Source organism: Pipra filicauda, unplaced genomic scaffold (genome assembly GCF_003945595.2).
Source record: "Pipra filicauda isolate LSUMZ 115617 unplaced genomic scaffold, ASM394559v2 scaffold33_size4404698_pilon, whole genome shotgun sequence".
Taxonomy (NCBI): Eukaryota; Metazoa; Chordata; class Aves; order Passeriformes; family Pipridae; genus Pipra; species Pipra filicauda.
Genome location: NW_024104465.1, coordinates 3,125,112 through 3,145,594, shown reverse-complemented (window position 1 = coordinate 3,145,594; position 20,483 = coordinate 3,125,112). Strand labels below are relative to the sequence as shown.

The 20,483-nt window shown below is 45.6% G+C and overlaps 1 protein-coding gene across 2 annotated transcripts; it reads right to left on the bottom strand.

The window, feature by feature from the left end:
* Positions 1-1,066: 1,066 nt before the first annotated feature.
* Positions 1,067-19,153, bottom strand: PITPNB (phosphatidylinositol transfer protein beta). Of its 2 annotated transcripts, XM_027714312.2 has the most exons (12): positions 19,078-19,153; positions 18,167-18,197; positions 17,222-17,367; positions 16,162-16,253; positions 15,586-15,593; positions 14,392-14,466; positions 13,142-13,225; positions 6,996-7,073; positions 6,380-6,490; positions 5,740-5,862; positions 2,591-2,675; positions 1,067-1,740 (listed from the first exon to the last, which is right to left on the bottom strand). In XM_027714312.2, exons 1-11 carry the CDS (start codon positions 19,095-19,097, stop codon positions 2,628-2,630), a joined length of 816 nt encoding a protein of 271 aa, XP_027570113.1. In that variant the 5' UTR covers positions 19,098-19,153; the 3' UTR covers positions 1,067-1,740; positions 2,591-2,627. The 2 variants fall into 2 exon arrangements, with proteins under 2 accessions (XP_027570113.1, XP_027570114.1); XM_027714313.2 differs by lacking the exon at positions 2,591-2,675.
* Positions 19,154-20,483: the final 1,330 nt, after the last annotated feature.

Below are 20,483 nucleotides of genomic sequence, written 5' to 3'. Positions count from 1 at the left end.
TGGAAGTCACAGGGCCCCTTTCCCACCAGCTGTGTTACAACACATTAACGACGGTGGGACACGAACTCCAGCACCGAGGAGATCTGAGCCCTTGGGTTCCAGGTGTGCAGCCCTCTTGGGAACGTGCACTTCACATCCATGACCTGTGTGTGTGTGTGTGCCGTGTCTCTGTGTGTATTTACCAATCCCACCTCCTGGTGGTACAGGACAAATAACCACTTAACTGCTAACTCAGAAAGGAAAACCCCATTTCTCTGTGGGACCTGGAGGGTGGGCGGGTGTGACGGCGCAGGCGAAGCACCAGCAGCGGGCAGGTGCAGCAGTGCTGGCACGTGCAGCACCAGGACAAGGTGCATGGCCCACCTGGCCCACCCTGCCAGAGCAGGAACATTTTGTCACTGAGAGTAACGGAAATCAGATCCCTCCTTTTGTGAGCAAAGCAGGTCCAAAACGGTTCCAATGCACCTGGCTGTGTGTCAGAATACGAGGATGGGAGTGCACGCAAGGCTTGCCCTGCTGACGACGCTGGGAGGAAACCAGGCATTAATAGAACTTTACCTAACTAGTGCTTTTAAAATACTTCGTCTCCAATCCAGCAAGCATTTGGATAATATCCCTCTGTTGTATGCTGTGAATAGTTCCTTAAACACGCTGAAGACCTTTTCCCTATGGAGTTTGCTACAGGAGGGATGTGTCACTCCAGGGGCTCTTGTGCATCAGCCCCTCACAAACAGCATGGAAACACATCAGGGCTACGACTGAAACTTTCATCATATCTGAAAGTCTACATCTCCCAAAGTGTATTTTCAACATGAAAAGAGCTAAAATCACAATTATATTCCATTGCTGTATGTGAAATCCAGACCATTTGCATGGCTTCCAAAGGGAAACTCTGGAAAACAGTCACTGCCCAGGCAGGAGTGCTCCTGGAGAGAAGGGCTGTCTCCCTCCTCACTGCCTGGCCTGAGATACACTGGAAATGCTCTACTGGTATTGTCAGAGTACTTGTCTAAAAAGCAGCTTCTGGAAAATTCCAAGTTGCAATTACTTTATAAATCACAAGCCATTTTTCCTTAATCTTGCCAATTTTAATGAAGAAAAACCATTAGCATTTCAATGTACAAAAGTCCAATAAAACAATTTTTTTTTTTCTTTTAAATCAGTGAGTGGGTAACGTTTGGGTTAAACTTATTCAGCAGTAAAAGTCTTCCAATTTCCACTAATAGAAATTTTTTTCTGATTTGACTATAGGATAATGACAATCCAGAAATAAATAGCTATAAATACATTCATAGTTCCTATTCCAAAACTCATCACATAGGGAAGACATAAAACTGAAATTAACTTGTTTGAGAGTGTTTCTTTACAATGAGAGATGGGTGAGTTAGAGCAGAATGACTCGGACAGGAGAAAAAAAAAAAAAAACAAGTAGGGCAGAAATTGGTCCAGTATTGACATTCATGAACATACCAGTTAGCAAAATTCATCCTTTAAATGACACTACTCAGTTGATTTTTATTTGCTTGGGGTATACATAATGAAAGCAGTTTCCTTGGAATCTTTGCTAGGACAGGTATAGCACCCGGAGACACTGTAACCACCCCTTCCGTCTGCATGTGCGTGTATAGTTATATACAGAGTCATGCACCCACACACACATCCGAGATCCGGCACCGGCATCGCCCGTCGTCACTCATCATTGGCAGCGCTCGTTCCTCTCACTTGGCCTTGGTTACGCAGCTGTGGAGAGAGAAAACACAAATTCCACATGAGCACCTTCCTCAGACAGGGAGTTCCAAACAGGCAGGGAAATTATCTCCAGGGAAAGCCAGGGCAGGGTTGTCGGAACACCACCGGGACTGAGCAAGTCACACCAAAGCAATGCTGGCTCCTGAGGGAATCTCAGTTGGAGCTGTCCTCGGGTGGGAGCTGCCCCCGTCGCTGAGGAGCTCACACGGATCAGCGGGATTTGGCACCGTTGGGCTGGGATTCCCAGCAGTGTTACAACAGTGCCTGTGTGGAACAGCAGCATCAAAGTGCTGGGCATAAGCACCAAGAGCCTGTAACTCCTGGAGAACCTGCTCCTGCAGAAATGGTTTAGTGTCTATAAATAATGGGTGGAACTGGATTTCAAGAACTGAAAGTGGTTGGAAGGTGACACTCCACAGGTTCCCTAAGTGATGTGGACCAAGGCCACAGATCACTCTGCTCCTGTGCATGCAGCAAAGCGATGCCGACGTGTCCAATTGGTGCCCAGAAGGACGAGGGCGTGTGCCAGGGCCCAGTGCCATTGCCATGGCAGCAGCAGGCCCCACACCTCAGGTGTCTGCACTGGGTAAGCATCAGGCACCAGGGCAGGTGGCCAACACTGCAGGAATTCTGTCCTGGCCTGAGTGCCTGCAGCAGTGCCTGTCTGGTGTGCCCTGGGCACCACGGGTCAGTCCCACCTGCTGATCACCACACCAGTGTCGAGCAGGAGCAAGGCAACATCACACATGTTATGCGGATTATTAGAATGACTTCTGCCAGCAATTCCCATCCATCAGAACATTAATCCCTCTTCTCCTTTTCCATCCAGCAGTTGACTTACACAGCTTGCTTTGCCTCAGAACCTACAGAGAACTCCTCTAGACGTCCGCAGCCAAAGTGCCTCGAACAGAACCCTTCTTACGCATCTGAAGTGAAATAAAATGTGAGCTCCACACACAGAACCTGTCGTGCCATGGTTAGTACGAGAGAAGGAACGATCTACAGAGCCAGGACTGCTTCTCCCTGGCCACGGCCAGGACCAGCTACAGCTCAGGGGTTTTGGACAGAGGGTATATAGTGTTTCTTTTTGGCAAGATCTGGGAACCAGACAGCAGCTGTAAACAACGCTGCTTGAATTTTTACTGGCCCACGATGCTCCAGCATGGAGCCACTGCCCAGGATATCCAGTGTGCCATCTCTACCCTCTCAAAGACATGAGGGAGGTTGGTCAGAGGGCTTTGGCTGGGCCAGGTGCTTTCCTACTCTGCACTGAAGAGCTGATGTGTGTTTCATGGAGCAGAGGTGCTTCTCATCTCCAGGAGCCAGAGACAGAAACAAGCAAGTGAGAGATAAAGAAAAACAGTGAGAAAAAGATGGGCTGGGATAAAGAAACTGGAAGAACACTGATGAGGACTCAGAGAGTAACAGAAAAGTAACAAAAGAGAGATCCTGACTATAAAAATTGACTGAAGATGACACACAGGAGTAACAAAAGAACTGGAATGTGCACAGAATCCAGAGAAAGATCAACTCGGAGCAGAAGGAAGAAAGAGTGTTCATGAGAAGTAGAAGAGCACCAGGAAGCCATGTGGGAAAGAACATGCACTGCCAGCCCTGCTTTGTGCCTGGTTTGGCTTTCAGCCACACAGAAGTGCAGACCTCTCCATGCCCGACTGCTCTGCAGGGATGGAAGCATGGAGGTATCTGTCACACTGAGCACCTCATCCCTGAGCACTCACTTCTCAGAGGTCCTGGCCATAAAACATACTTTGTGGTATACTGGGGATGTAATGGCAGTTACTGGTGAGCACAATGGATGGAGTAGTTGAATATGAAACAATATGACATTATTTGGGAAAAAGCTAGCATTCAGATTATTTGGCAGTGATAGTTTTGCCTTTATGATGTTCTCCAATAACGCACTTCACCACAAACCCCTTGAAATTGTATCATTTATAGGTGTTTGTAGATACCCCTCTTGTAACAGCAGAGAAAACCCTGAAACGGTAGGTCCCCACTCCTCTCACACTTCACAATACACACAGAAATCTGGGTTAGTGTAACATCAATACATTTGGAAAAAAAAGGCTTTTTCAACAGCACACAAGTTCCTGATGCCAATATCTTACATAAGAAGTTATTTGCAAAAAACTATTTGCCTTGCTTTGCAAAATGAGAAAATATTAAATAAGTACATTTGATATTTAAGAAAGAGAATAAATGTTACACCCAGAGACTTGTGAACTGGGTTTGGCTTAAGGTAAGAACTAAAAAGCAGCAAATATTTTGAAAAAAAATATATTTAAAAGAAGCTACTTACCAGTGATAAATGTGAAACAACTTTCTCTACAAGAAGACAAACATCCACAGTCCACAGACACACAGAGGAACAATTTCCTCACGCACACAGGTGTGTCAGGCTGTGCTGCCTCTCTCCAGCACACCCCTGGTGAGCACCTCTCACTGCCACTGCCCTTGCTCAGGAAACTGGATAAAGTCTTTTTCACTTCAAATGAAGAACTGGGTGTGCAAAAGGGGACCCTTCTGGCAAAAATCAGTCTAGAGAGGAAAGTGGTTATGCTTCCTCCTTCACAGACACCTGGGAATAGCTGGCTCTAGGAACAGGATCAGGCATAAAGTAGAATTCAAGAAGAAATCCCCGTGATTTGAGAGAACACCTGCCAAAAATATCCAAATGCCCATGAGAGCGCACAAGGTCTGCATGAGTGAGTGAAGACCAGTCTTGTCCAAAGCTTATTCCGGGGCTGCCAATGCAGCCAAACCCTCCACATTACGGGAGAAGAACGTTTGGTGTCACCATCTCAGCACATCTACCTATGGCTGCGCAGGACCGTGAAGAAACACTTCTCCCAAACCCAGGAAACACCCCTACACAATACAGGCTGTTCCACAGGGTTCTGAAAGTCGCCAGAGAGCACGAGAGGGGATGGAGGAGCTGCAGCTGGTTTGGTACCAACAGCACAGAGGTGCCAGGCACGGAGCGCAGAACGCGCTGCAGGGCCCTGCCCACAGCTGGGCTGAACCTCGGGCAACGTGGTTAGAGAGTCTGGAATGAGTCAAGCCACACAAAAAGCAAGTTGTAGCTGAAGACACGTGTTTTGGAAGAACCAAGACAGTGGAAGGGCAGTGGCAACCTGACTGGGTTTGGGGCATGAAGCAGTTGCCAAAATGGGATGAAATACAACTGCACGTCCAAAGACTGCAAAGGACCTGCAAATCGCCATCAGGATTTTACATGGGAAAGGTTCATGCCAAAGGTTATGTTCTGGAAAGACACTACAGAAGACAGCTTCCTTCCCAGCCTGTTTTAGTGGTCCACCTCTGAAAGGAAAGAGCAGTGACAAATCCCTACGTCCGAGCTTCCTCCCAGACATCAGCCCACGTCAGGATATAGAGATTTGGTCCTCACAGCCACTAAAGCAGGAAAACTGACACCATCTCAGTTAATTTTAGTGACTTCCTTTTTGGAAGTAAAATTTTGGTTTGCTGTGCTAATTAGGACTGGAACAGCTGACACGTGACACAAACTTGCTTGAAAACATGTTTGAAGAGGAAAAAAAGATCAGATCTAGTGATAACTAGAAATGAAACACAGCAAGACACGTGATGGAACAGGAAGGTGGCAGCTCTGACTTCTAATCAACAAGCAGCAAAAAGGCCCTGAATGGGACTTTGTGCAATGGGTGTGGTGCCATGAACACAGAGGTGGTCAGGGCAGGCATTCTGGGTTTAATGACACCAGAGATATTTACCTTACAGCCACTTCCAGCTTGCCAGCACAGACTGCAGAAGCCTGAAGCACATGGGGCTGCACAGGAGGATCACCAAAGGGGCCACAATGTTCATCAGCAATTGCCCAAACACACACACACACACAGGCACAGACACAACACAACTTGTCTCAGTTTCCAAACAGACAAATCTACAGGTAGAAGCACCCACATCTAAGCCTTAAAAAAGCTTTCTTACCGCTTCCAGCTCCCTCTGGGTTTCATCCTCCATTCTCCTAATGTCCTCCATAGTCAGTTCAATCCACCTGTCAATCCAACAGAACAGCTGGCGATGGAAGTTGGTAAATATCCTTTTTTCTTGCTTTAAAAAGATAAACAAGCATTAGATCATTGGCCTAGGACTTGCCAAAGGCTGGTGAAGTGACTGCACCTGCTCAGTCTGAAGAGTTACAATCTTCAGGCGTGTGCTGTTTCACACTGGTACAGGTTCAGCCCCTTCACACCCCTGGATCCAATTAAAATTCACCTCATTTCTCACATGCTTTAGCATGGAAAAAATGAACAAATTTCACTATCAAAAAAAAAAAGTTTCAAGAAAGTTCAGCAATTCACATTACTTGAAAATGATGAAGAATCCTTTTAAAATCTGTTTTAGCTCCAAGGTGGCAGCTGACAAACCAGAACAAGGACTTCCTGAAGACTTTGCTTTTTTCCCCTTAGAGAGTTGTTCTGGTACCACCAGCGAAGCCCCATTTGTAGGAGACCAAGACACAAATGGTTGGACTGGCTGGGAGAATGAACAGGAAACTGCATTGCTGTTTCTGCTCAACCCCCACATTAACACAGTCCCCCCTACCCCACAAGGCAGAAGCACTCACCTTTTGTATAAAGTTTTCAACTTTGTTCTGCAGTCCCCACCACTTGAATTTGATGGTCACCAACTTGTAAGCACACATTTTGGGACACTCCTCATCAGTTGCTAGCTCTTTCTATTTGGGGACAATGGGAAAGAAGTTTTAAATTTTTAAAAATTTACTTTAATTATTAGAAATTATAATTCTAATTAGTGTATTAGAATTATAGATAATATAATTTATAGGAAACTAATGGAATTTGACTATGTTATAAGAATAATAAAATATAATTCTAAGTATTATTACAGAGAAACTACATTCTAATCAGTAACTAGGGGCTGGTCCTGACAGACTGCCTGTGATTCACCCCAGAGCACAGCATTGGGTTGCTCAGATCTCTGGTGTGGCACACACAGTCCCTTCCCTCCTGGGATGGCGTGCACATGGATTCTGATGGCTGGCAGGGGCAAGGGGTACTGGCAAGCTGTGTGCTGCTCTTGGGATGTCACTGGGGTCCACGGAGGATGTGCTGGGCCACAGGAAATTTCTTCCTGAATTGGAGTTGAGCACGGTTCTGAAGGAACCATGAACTCTGTTTTTCTGCTGATAAAGACTTCATAAGGCTTTATGTTCCCAGTACCTTCCAATTTGGCCCCAGAGGTCCTCTCTTCGTCTTAACTGACTGGAATAATGCAGGATCTTCATCAGCTTTGTAGTCCTGTAACATAAAACACCCTTATAGTAAGAAAACTCCACCAGATTCAATATCACACTGCATTAAGCCTCTGCCCACGACTGCCAAAGTGATTCCCTGAGTGCTGTGGAGTAGGATGGGTGGAGCACAGCTGCCAGGCTGACTCTGGCTCATCACACTGCTCACTCCCTGTGTCCCCTGTGGTGCTCCCGACCTGCTTGCACCACGACAGCTCTCCAGGGCTGCTCTAGGCCAGGCCCTGTGCTGTCCACGTTGTGCCATCAGCACTGTCCCACCGGGTCTGTGACCTCTGAGGGGAGGAGAAAGCAAGGATTCAGAAACAAGGTTTATACAGTGTATGAAAAACATCCACCCAAGATTACCACTACACCCATGCAACTCAGGAGAACTGTAACAATTTAAGTTGCTTCAAAGCAGAGCAAATGCTTGGTGGGTGCTACAGAAAAGGCCAAGAAAGTTTAACAGAGTTTAAGGTCTCATTTTTAAATACAGTTTCAACGAGGACAAGACCTGCAGATCATGGAGAGAAAGAAACACCTCCAAGAGAAGCAGCTCCTGGATGCTGAAGACCATGTGGACCACACCAGTTTTCAGCTCCAGATTCTTCCATAGGCACAAAGGAACAAAGGCTACTTCCAGACTGAAATTCCAAATCCACAGAGCAAGGCTACACAAGTTAGCTGTTAATGCTTTCACAACCATTCTGACATTTACAATCACCTTTTGCAAGCAGACAGAACCAGAAAATCCAGGAGGTCCTCTCAGAGGAATCCAACTTCACTTACAGAAAATCAGCTGTTACACTTTCTTCTCTCCATTTTTCTCTCACTGTTCCAGTTCTTTTAACGTACCTACTTACAATGTGTATTAAAACAAGCTGAAGAAACCTTTCAATAGATTTTTCCAGCCATTCTGTAATTAATATATCTAGAAAGCATTACTAGCTACTCAAACTTCCATATGGAGCGTTCAAACATATACAATTAAAATTTAGGAACTGAACAAATATTTCCTAGAAGAAGCCAAGCGAGTCAAGACATTCCAATCACATTACTAATCAATGTTTTATGAACTTCCACAAACCAGGAGCTCCCTCTAGTTCTCCCTCTTAACTGAAACAACGTGTTTTATTTGAAGAGCCCACATTTGAGCCAGCCAGCATCAGCAGGGGCTGCCACAGTGCTCCCCAACCCTTCGCCTGCCCCAGGGCACGGCCCGAGGAACTGGCACAGCAACACTGAAATTCAGCAACACTTAAACATTTAAAGCCCACTCGAATTACTGTAATTGCAGAAAGACTAACAGACATATTTGTCACCTGAATTTCGGTAAAACCCACTGAGTTATGATTTTACTGCAGTAAAGCACACGTCCTTTTCACAGACATCAAAAAGAGCAGATACACAGCAGCACACGATATCCAGCCCTGCCTCAGCTCCTGCTGCAGTGAGCACAGCACTCAGCTGCAGTCACTGGCTGTGTCCAAGACTGGCTCCTCTGGGAGCCCAGCCGGGAGCCAGGGAGCCACACAGCTCACAGGACTTGACACCAGCTGCAGACTTCTCATCTCATGAGTTACTTCCAAATACTGTGGGAGAGGACAGCTGCAACCCACTGGAATCCTCAGGTTCTGCGTGTCCTGGAGGCTCAACGTGATACACTTTTTCTTTTTAACAATCCTTGGGTGGAAAAAGAGGCATTTTCTTTACACATAAATCACCCGTAAGAAATCTATGCAAATACTAGAGCAGAGTGTTTTTATAGAAATATATTGAATGTTTTAAATTACTGATCATGACTGCCTTTTAAAAATTTCACTCAACCACTGGATGGAAGACATGGAAAAGGATCAAGCTATAGTAATGGATAAACAATTTTGCTCTAGATAACTAATTGCTGGCACAACTATTGCTGCTGTTTTTGGGGCAATGATGTGCTAAACAGAAATACAAGAATCCACATCTTAGTGCCAGTTTTGTAAATAAAAACAGGTACTGCATTGAGATAACCCTGAATTTATTTTCACTGTGTGAATACCCTACCAAGGCAGAGCTTACACTACAGTGGTGTGGGGCATGTGGCATTTAAACTCACCTACATGTGCAACCTTGATCTGCCTGGTTGATGTTGTGGGATGATTTGTCTGGATACTCCAGGGACACCCAAGCCCACACAATGCTGTTACCTGCCATCCTACCTCCTGCTGCACAGGGACACTGGTAAAAAGCAACTGTGCTCTTGCATTTGGGACCCACAAATAAATAACCAGAGCTGGAAACACTGGGGAACAAAATGTTATCTAGGAATAAAATGTAGGAGTGAAAACAAAAGTTCAAAGAAATTAGATGAGTCATGGTAAAGTTTTCTATGCTAGAGACAGAAGTTTTGAATCAAGACCTTTCAGAACTCAGTTAACCCAAATCCTGTTAAGGACAGACAAAACCCTGTATAGACTAAAGCCTAGATGGACAGGAGAGCATTGTAGGAACTCTTCTCCACACACAAACCCTACCAGCACGCAGGGAAGAAGACTGGACTAGAGCCAAAGTACAAATAAACAACAGTTCTTTGCAGAGTTTAAGGAAAATATCTGTGCAGCAAGAGCTTAACTCCTGACAACAGCAAGTCCTTCTTAGGAAGAAAAGCAGGCAGCTGCTGGAGCAAATATTACAGCTCAAACCCCCGAAGCCCTCTGGAAAGCCAGACAGGCAAACATCAGCATGCAGCAGCATAACAAGATAGAGGAGCTAAAACTATTTCAAAGAAATATACAAATATAATTTCACAGGCAGTTTCTGCTCAAATTCCCAACATAACATGCATGAATGCAACAATCTACTGAAAAGAATTATTTAGAGAGATCATGAACCATATACAATAAATATTACAACAAACCCAGAACCTGGGCGCTTCTTTACAATTCTCATTCTCAGTTTTTAGATCTGCTCAGAGTGGTAACAGTACTCCTGAGAGCTCACAGTTCACTATCAAGAAGTATAAAAACTGAAAACATATGATTTTAAGAAAACTTTTCAAACCTAACATAAAAGTTATACAAGTCTGGTGCCTGATCTGCAAATCTATGAAAAGCACTTCCTGAACACACAGTGGCATCACACTAACTAGGCAGGTGGACACAAATTCTGGCTTTTCAGCTCAATATTGCATTAATGTTTTAAACGTGAGAACATACTTACTACTGGTGTTACCGAGCAGAAAACTCACACACGGTCCCTGTGGAAGGAAACACCTACCAGCACTTCCCCTCAACATGATCCACAGCAATGTGGGTGCTCATGCACAGCACAACAGAAGTTCAAAATCAGGTTTATCCAAGTATGTCATATTTCCAAGTCAGATTCCCATATCTCATAACTGAAACAGTCACCAGCACTAGTGTGCACTTCACTGACATGCAGCCGTGTGCTTTGGGTAGGCTTGGCTAAATGGCTTTTAATCAAAAATGTCCTTTAGTCATTCCCATCTCCTGAAGAGTCCTGCAGCTACAGCACAGCTATTAGGGAAACCATTCTCTGAAATCACTTTTGAAAGAACGCCAAGGTTCAAATGAGAAATGAAACCAGGCTGGTTATCTCATCACGGATGCACGCGGCGTGCCGCGCTCGGAACGAGAAGTTAAAGGTCTCCAGAAAGGAGGCTGGAAGACACAGAGCTTTATAAACACCCAGGACAGGATGAAAAAGCCTTACTTAGGGATAGAAAACAAAAAGAGGAGAGGGAAACACTAGTAAGCTAAAAGCTACATAGATAGGCTGTTCCATGGGATGTGTCATCATATAATGACTCAAAAGTTTCAAGACTAATAACATGTAGTTTTTAGGTGCCTATCACATGATAAATTAAGTTTGAAATGGAAGAGATCCACCCATTAAACTCTTTAACTCAAGAATCTTTTAACACTTCCTTACAGACTACAGAAGAGCATTTCCAGTATACTTCCTCAAACTGTAGAACAAGGGATAGATAGCACACAGAAATCTGAACTCTTAAGGCATGTGTAAAATAATCTAATTAGAGCACAAAATTGTAGTTCTACAACTTTCTTTCAAGTAATACAATGAAGATCCACTGTGACCTAGAACAAGACTTTTAATTTCTTCATTGTACAAACATAGCTATAAATCTGATTTCAATTTGTTTTCACTACACTCTCCTTTCCTACAAATTGTTTCCAAAACCACAGCCTCTTCTGATGTTAATTGAGGGTTCACTTTTGCTTACTCTTTAAAAAGTCTTCCTCTCCTGGGAAGTAATTTTTATATACAAATCACATAAAGTGACATGGACTGGATGCTGGAGATGATTAAGAATGGGCAGGGTTAAATTTTTATCTAAAGAAAGTCACAGATGTCAGCCAAATTATTTTTATACATACTTTAATGAGCATGAGTTAGCATATGCATGCCATTAGTAGCTTAAAGAAATTTACTATTTTTATATTTATGCCAATTGTGGCTCTGAAACTAAAGTAACTGCTACACCGCAGCAGGGTGGACAAGTTAATTCACTGAACAAAAAGATAAATCTTGAATGTATGAAAACTTTTATCAAAATTGCTAAATCTTAAACGTAGCTCCATTCTTTCAGTCCTACTGTTACCCAAGGTCGTACATTTGAGCTGCTTTTCCAGGCAAACAATGCCTGAGAAGATAAATGTAGAAATAAAACTTTCTTTTAGCAACACTGACTACTGCTTTTCCCTGAAGAATGGAGCAGGCCAAAAGACCCAACCAGCCACTTAGAAGGACAGTTCCCAAACAAGCATCATAACAAAAAAAATCCCAAAACCATACAAAGCACATGATTTCAGGTATTACCCCACAGAGTAAACTGGTGATTGCTCAAATATCACTGAACAAAGATAAAGAAACAGCAGGAAAAGAACCTCTAGACAAATAGAACACAGGGAAAACAGCTGATGGTTTCATAGGGGACATTTACTTTCCAAGACCAGCAGCCTCCTCTGAAGGCACAAAGCCAGCATGTCAATCAGGGCAATTTTGTTACTATAATGTAGCTAAACTTCAAAAAAAAAAAAAAAATCAAGTTCCATGATCTAAAATTGATAAAGATATATCAGCATAAATGGAAAGTCTCTCTCCTGGAGTCCTGAGAAGATAAAGGCTGGAAAATGCAGATTTTCATAACAGAAGAGATTCCAAGTGTAGGACCCAGAGAATTCCTGCTGTCTAATCCCAGAAGGGGCAAACAGGTGAATGGCAGGGGTGTGAGTCTGAAGGTAACTCAGAGTTATCAGTCTGCTAAGAGTCTGAGCACAAAGCCAGGCTTTGGTTAATGAAATCAGGACTTTGCAAAACTGAGTTTCTGGGAGACGAAATGGAAATGAAAATTTGAATCAGGTGGTGCAAATTAATCCCAAGTATTCCTACACAAGGATGGGCTACACTGTGAGTTTGAATCTGAAAATACCTGTTCAAAATATTTGCTAAAAGTGGAAATGGTGTTAGAAGTTCACAAAAAGGAAACCGAATGTAGTAACATCAGAAGAGACTTAAGACTTTGGATGAGACCGCTCTGCACTCATAGTTTTGATACTCTGTAGGTCAAATACACAAAACCAAAAAGAGGATAATGTACTAAAAATAGTTCCAAGGCCCTCCTGCAAAGGAGTCCTCTCCCCAGAATGTAGGTTATCCAAGTATTTATTTTCAGAAAATAACAGTGAAACACTATAAAGAACATCTCCTTGCACAAACTCAAGACAATCAAATTTATTGTGGAAACAGTCTCCATATTAGTGCCTACTACCATTCCCCTACTGTCCAAAAATTATTACACATGGAACAGTCCAGCTGTTACAATTAAACAAACCAGACAACAGCCCCAACAGATCCAGATGTGCTGAAAGCATCAGCACTAAAACCAAGAAAGTAAGGGAGGCACGTAAATGAGTGATTCTGTTTAAGATACTTTTCACGTCTCTGTTGTGTGAAATTCACACCACTTTGGCTTATTCACAATCAACACAAACCACCAGTGCAATCAGCTGCAGGCTGCATCTATATCCCAGTAGCAAAGCATTTACTTACTCCTGGTTCTACTTGAGTTCTATCTGCAATATCAATATGGACAACTTCAACACTCCTCCACGTGTTGGGATCTAAATTGTGCACCTGCAAAAAGAGAAAAAGGAATGATTCCTGGCATGTTACACAGTGGTGCACCTTGTGCAGTACATATGTGTGCCATGGAGTTTTTCAGAATTACATAAAGGTAGCATTCTCCAAACCTACCCTTTTTACCTCTGCCTTTCTCAAAGGGAATGATTTCCACAGCTACAGTTTAATTCACTCACTAACCAAGTTTAAACCAGCACAAAGCCTTCACTTTTTGTGCATTCAGGAAACCTGGATTTAAAATTAAGCTGTATTCATCTGCCACATTTGTTAGCACTAATGAAATCAAGCTCTAATTAGAGCCATTACCCACTCCATAATCTGCATGAGCTTTCTGAGCTAGAAAGAAGCCATACAAGTTCCAAGTGCAAATATGCAGGTTTCAATAACCTGACTGATCTCACAGGCTCCCTGAATCATAGGGCTGCCTTGAATGTGGACCAGGTGAAGTGTGTGTGGTGTGAGCATGTGTAAAGGTCTCAGGATGAAATCAGCTCCTCACCTGTAGTCTCTCCTACACACCTAAACTTAGTTAGAGGAAGCAGAGCTGCCCCAGGAACACTGCCCTTCTGTGCAGCACATCCAGTGCTACAGTTCATCCAAGCACTGGAAACAGACTGGCAACTCTGTGGACTGTTGGTAAATGTTTGTCACTACAGATCAAAATTATCCTGAAGTGACCTGTGAACCAAATCAAGTGTCTGGGGAGGAAAATGAGAACATTGCCAGCTGGGATGATTTACAGAGGCAGCTTCAATATGTAACTACAGACTGTACGCAGATCAGCTCCAATGGTCTCGTGAAACCTGTTGTAAAACTCGTTTTCAAATAAACTTGTCAGACTAACTATCAGTAGCATGTCTAAGGTAAAAGAACATGGAATAAGAAAAGAACTTACTGAAAAGTTATTTAAATATTTGTGTGAGAATCAAGCATCTGCATTGACCTCAACTTAAAAACCAAAAACCTTCTCTTGTCCTTGGATCTCCTTAGGTGAGACAGCTTGACCACCCTGCAAGGACTTCAATAATGCTTTTCTTGCTTTACTTACTGGTCAGGCATTGACTTTATGCAGTAATTATCCACCATTACCAGGTACAGGATACTTTATCTTTACTAACTGTACAATTGCACTAAGGCCTAGTATCCAAACCTCAACTCACATTCTCTGTTGTCCCCAAATCTGGTTTATGCCAGGTCTCAATTTTTATGAAGAAGTCATCTTTCATGTATTCATTCTGTAAGAATTAAAAGCAAAAAGCATGAGTCTGATTACACTTCTATGCCTACAGTTTAGAGAAATGGTATCTACATACAAGCCACTACTAAGCCTTGACTAGCAAACCAACCTATTTAATTTACCAGAGAAACAGCCCCTTTACCTACACACAGAAACAGGTACGTGATAATCTTAAACTGGGGCAGTAAGTATGTTTGAGAATTTCAGCTCCAGCTGTGCACACCAACAGAAATAACTCTGCCATTTGCTGTCCTGCTTCCTCGACCCTGAAGTTCTTTACCTCTGTGTTCAAGTAATTTCCAAATTACTAATACTGCAGTTAGTTAGATGTTACTGCACAGCACAATAATCATCATAAAGGTCCAGCTATCACTAAACTATACATCTAAAGGCTATCACAGAACCCTGCTGATTCCAGAAGTCAGAAAGCACAGACCTGTGTGCACAGGTGTCATGATGAGTCAAGCTCAAGAGTTCAAACTCACTTGTTACTCCTTCTGTTGCATCTACCTGGTAACAGTCTAAACCACATTTGCAAGAGAGCAGATAAAGCAGTTTAACATTTAACTTATAAGTGTCCTTAAACAGGCAACTAAAACATATACACAGGGCATTAAATTCTTAATGATGTCCCTTCCATGCATCTTAAAAAAGCAAACCCAAACTCTGAGCTATGCTGATCCATTTAAATTCCCAGTTACCACATTTTAACCGAGGCAGGAATTCACTTTACAGCAGTGGCATTTCAGACAGGTAGGGACTGATTCCATTTCATTGTTCTTCTTGCATTCAAGAGGGTAAAAGCCTCTAATTTGGTGTGGGTTTCGCCCCCCTCCCCTTTTTAGCATTATGTCTTACCAGGTCAGATATTATGCAGCTGTAATGGTAAGTAAAGGCATAAAAGAAGGTGACAAAAATTAAATAATTTCTCTCACAAATTACAGTTTTTTCTAATTATAGCCATATGCAGACAAATAAAGTAACAGGGAGCTCTATGCCAGGAACCCTAGCAAGGCACATATGACAGGCTGGGGCCAGACAACTGTAGTGGTAACAACAGACAAAATATTATCTCAAAAAAACCCAACATGGGACTGGTAGGAATTCAAATACTCACTGTCACAACTGGTCGTTGGAAACCCGTGCAATGAAAAGGAAAAGGAAACAAAGAGTCATATTAGATACGATTGTTTCTGAAAGGTCTCACATATAACTGCTCTGCAGTACAACAGAGTCAGGCTGAACAGCAGCTGTAGGCATCACAGCAGAGCTCAGCAGACTTTGACTTGATGTCCTTAACCTTGGGAGTTCCTTACAGGACAGTTCAAACTGTTCAACAGAAACACACACAACTACTCCCAACCTAACTACTCTTAGGAATTACAATTACTACAATAAAACCCAGCAGTCAGCTCTAACAGACTATGAAAATATAGTGATTCTCACACAGGCTCTGTCCTAGCCCTGAAGGGAATCCCCTCCTCGCCCTCATCCCAGGACACTGGATGCCAGGTCTCCACAGGCTCCTGGACCTGAGCAGCCCCAGGAGCAGCTCTCCTTTCCAGAGGAGACCCCCCACATGCCAGAGGAACATCTGAAATGCATCTTCCTCTCGATGGCCCCACTCTTCTAAACCATTTCAGCCCATCCCTTCACTGAACACTGACAGCAAAACACACAAGGGGAGACCTACTTGTTCTACAGTAGGGATACGCATTCCAGGCTTTCTCGTGGAACACCAGGGAGCCTTCTGGAGCAATCATCCTTACAAAGCCAGGGACTTTACTGGAAAAAACAAACAAGGACAACATTTTAAAAATTCTGCCAGCTGAAATTCCTCATTGGTTTCTTCCACTCCAAAAAGAAAGGCACATTCTACCCAAGCATTTGAAAGGTTATGATGCACATGAATACACAGGAACTCCAAAACCCTTCCTGATCACAACATAATAAAGAAAAAAATGGGTAAGGTAATAATAAAGTAAACGAGCGTGAGCTATGTGATTCTGATGAAAGGTGTGCTGTCTTTCCTCTTCCAGAGCAGCAAAGACACCTGCTGAGGGAGAGCACTGGGCAGAGCCCTTCCCTCCAGCTCCTGCCATGCAGCCCAAGTGGAGCCCTGCAGGGTCTGCAACTGTGCCTGAAGAGGAGACCTGCAGCTCTCCAAGAGCAACTGAATTACCACCCCTGACAATAACTGCCCTCTCTAGCCCAACATAGTGCCCCTGACAGGGACCAAGAACTGGACAGGGTGAAAAAAGTAACAAAATCTGATACAAGAGAAATTTGGTGTTACCCAGGAGAGTGCTCAAGGCTGGTGTCCTTAAAGGAGGCAACTTTAAACAAACTCCAGATACACACGTGCGTAAGGGACAGACAGAGATCAACCTAGGTAAGTGTTCCAGCCTCAGTTTTTCTCCAAGGATGGTGAATAAGTTCCTGGCCTATTTATTTTAAATTCAAGGAAAAAAAACAGCTGATAATTAAAGCAGGAACCTTATGTCCCACTCATCTTCAACTCCTCTCTGTCTAGAGCAAGCAAACATAATTCCTTCAGCTGTCCCACAATGCTCCATCACGTATATTTAAAATCCACTGTATTTCACATGTTTTCCTACTCACCAGAGCATTAATGCACAATTCAGCAAATTACAGAGTGGCAGAAAAACACAAGCAAGTGTCCTAGAATGGCAAACAATGGAAGGCTGCCCTTACAACAGACTGACTACAATGTGCATCGATGTTTTCCTCACCTCTTTAAATGGTAGATCTTGTGAGTATATTGTCCCTTCTCACCATCCTCTTCATAAGGCTCGTTTTTTAAGACTTGAATGCCTTCCCCTCCTCCTGTTTCATTTTTGCTAGCTTCTGCCACAGAATAAAGTTGCCCGACTTGATACTGAAAAGGGAAGAGAATTCAAATGTCAGCACTGAAGTTGGCCAAAACTTTTAACAGATAAAAAAATTTAGCTGTTTCCAGTAAAAATGCAGTACTACAAACAAAATTATCAGGAAAGTAAAATACACCATATAAAAGACATTTAGTAAACTCTGACAACACATATCTGCAGCTCACAAGCACCAAGTTTATATCCAGGTTGCTTCATAACAATCCAACACTTTGGCACACACCCAAGTTGTTACACTTCATTTTCCCCATCCTAAGAATAAAGTGTATTTGTTGTGCTTCATTGCATCAAAGAAACATACATTTTGAGTTTACAGATTTTGAAATGACTGATTTCCAGCTCTAAGCCTCCCCAGTTCATACTTTTAACCAACTAGATGCTGCCCTCCCAGGACCCAGGAAATGCACACTGCAGGACAAGCACAGGAGTGTGTTCAGACCCCCTGTCATGCCTCTCCTTTAAATGCACCTCAGTGCCATTTGAATTGCTGGCTTCACATCTGAGAGGACAATTCCGACTTCTGGCTTTAGGAAAAGGCTTGGAGTCCCTCAGTGCCCGATCAGGAGGAAAGTGCTGCCACAGGGCACAGTGGCACAGGTGGCACTGGAGGGCTCAGAACCAGCTCAAGGCTCTGTGCTGCATTTGCCTCCTTGTAAATTCCCTGATGGGAAGGAACAGGGCTCATGCCTGTGTCACTCCCCTCTGGCAGGGACAGCACAGGGGACATTTGGACCCCACACAGCCCCCCCACCCCTGAGCCCAAACAAAGCAGGGAGCACCAGGACATACCTCTTGCACTGAGCAAGGTAAAACCACTCGGCTGGAAAAGAGCAAATTCAACAAAATGAATCATTAGGCTTCATCAGAGATAAAAGACATAAAATGTAACACAGGTATTCAAGAAAGTGTCAAAAGGAGCTAATTCAAGTTTTCTCTTTAGAAATGCTCTGTTGACAGGGAGGCTTTGAGTATAATGCAACAAACCCAAGCGAAGTTCAATGCCAAATACGTTACAAAAGGAAAAACAAGGGGTGGAGGATGTTAGAAACCACAGAAAAGAGCCAGGAAATTTCGGATCTACTTCCAGCTCTGCCATAACTTTGTGTCGTGCTTAATTTGTTTAAGCTTTTGAACCTTTACTACCGCTGAGGCTACAGTTACTGGACGCCGAAGTAATCTAAAGCCAAAGGGTGGGACGGAGGAGCAAACCGGCTGGTGGTTTGCTGGCAGAAGCCCCCACGAGAAAGACCTCCCCAGCGGCGTGGAACTCCCGGCGCCGGCAGCTCAGGGAGCTGCGAGCAGGGAAGGGCCCTGGCCCCGCTCCAGGACGGTCGCCGCTGCCACCGAATCGCTTTCTAAGGAAAACGGGGAGAAATCCCGCGGGACGACGCGCTCGCCGCGGCACCGCCGCCTGGGCACGGCGTGGCCCGAGGGGACGGAGGTCCAGGAGACCCCGGAGCGGGGCCGCGGCTCCCGCTCCGCGCAGGGGCCGCCCGGGCCGCGTGCCCGGGTGCGGACCGGCCGGAGCGGGGCCGTGGCGGCGGCCCCGGCGCACGGGCGGGCGGGCGGAGCGGCCCCGCGGCCCGGGGAGAGCGGCGCGGGCGGGGGAGGCCGGACGGGGCAGTGGCGGTGAAAGAGCCCCCCCGGTGTCCGTCGGTGTCCCCCGGAGCCCCCGCACTCCCCCCGCCGCCCCCACTCACAACTCCTTGATCAGCACCATCTTCCCGTCGCTCCGCGCACGCGCCGCTCTCGGGCCAGGCCCCGCCCCCGCCCGCGCGGCCAATCGCGCCCGCGCCTCGCCCTCGGGGCGCGCGCGTGCGCCGGCCGCCGCCAATCCGAGGGCGCGCAGCTCCCGCGAGCGCACACCTCACCCGTAAACGGCCAATCAGGGCGCGTCGCCGGACCGGCCCCGCCCCCGCCCCGCGCGCCTTCGTCGGCCGGCGAGGTGACGTCACGGGCCGGCGTCGCGCGGGGCGGGCGCGGCCCCGGGACGGCCCCGCCCCAACGGCGGCGGCTGCGCCGTTTGCCCGCCCGGCCGCGGGAGGCACAGCGGGAAGTGTCGGCGCCCTTCAGGCGCGTGGCGGCCTGTCCTGAGTCCCGCTGTCCCGCAGTGCCCGGCATCGCTCTCACACCGAGCCCCGGTCTCGGCGGGGGCGCCGCCAGCACCAGCCCCTGCCGGGCGGGGGAGCTGGAATTCCCTGAGTCTGTCGAGCAAAATCCTTCTCCTGCGGGTCGCTGTTGCTTCCGCACTGCCCTCGTTGGACACGCGAACGGAACCACACCGCGGCCCTGCAGACGCGGCGCCTCCGCCAGGGAAAGGCGCGTTCCCGCTCCATCCGAGGCTGTTACCGCGGCCAATGCCGCCCTCTTGTGAGACCAGCTCTTTATCCTCCATCGCAGTCACAAGTCAGTAGCGAGGATGCCAGGAATTAATAAGGTCTGGCACCCACACGAGGAGGAGCAAGGCTCGGCCGTGCTGGGGCTCAGTCCCACCTGCCCCCGCTGGTCCCACAGGTAACGCTTGACCATCAGCTGTCATTAAAAACAAAAAAATGAAAGGAGCCTGCAAGCCTGAGAGCTCAGAGGCGTTGAAAGAAGGGTGAACTCAGCCTCGAAAGCAGAACATTCCGTGGAGCCCCTCCAGGCTGTGAGGAGGCTGGAACGCTGGTTCCTGGAACACTCCTCAAGGAGCAAAATTCCCGTGGTAGCTCAGGGGTACTGGGCAGTGACACCGGGCAGTGCAGGACTGTGTGTGGCAGGGACAAGTTCTACCGGGGCTCCAGGCTCTGGAGCAGAGGGGTGGGACCACCCCTCTGTGTTCTGTGTGTTGTATTTGGCTTTATCCTGGTTTCCATAGTGACTGAAGTTTATCCTGTGGCAAAATGTCGTCCTAAGAACAAGGCAGCCAGGTAACAATACTTCCACTTTGGGGTTCTCAAAAATCACAATTCAGGTAGAACTACAGGATTTACTTAACGTATTCTAAATATACGGATTTGCTTTCTGGTTTCTGAGCGTTGGCTTTCATTTTTTGTCTCCGATACTTTCCACAGCTATGCAGAGAGAGCACATCTGCTTTCCTCTGAAATGCTCACACAAATGTAAA

Coding starts and splice junctions, on each gene's coding strand:
- PITPNB (XM_027714313.2), bottom strand. CDS start 19,097: ATGGTGCTGATCAAGGAGTT. Junction 16,254..17,221: donor AAGATCTACCATTTAAAGAG/GTGAGGAAAACA, acceptor TGTTTTTTCCAG/TAAAGTCCCTGGCTTTGTAA. Junction 1,741..5,739: donor CCCAGAGGGAGCTGGAAGCG/GTAAGAAAGCTT, acceptor CTCTCTCCACAG/CTGCGTAACCAAGGCCAAGT.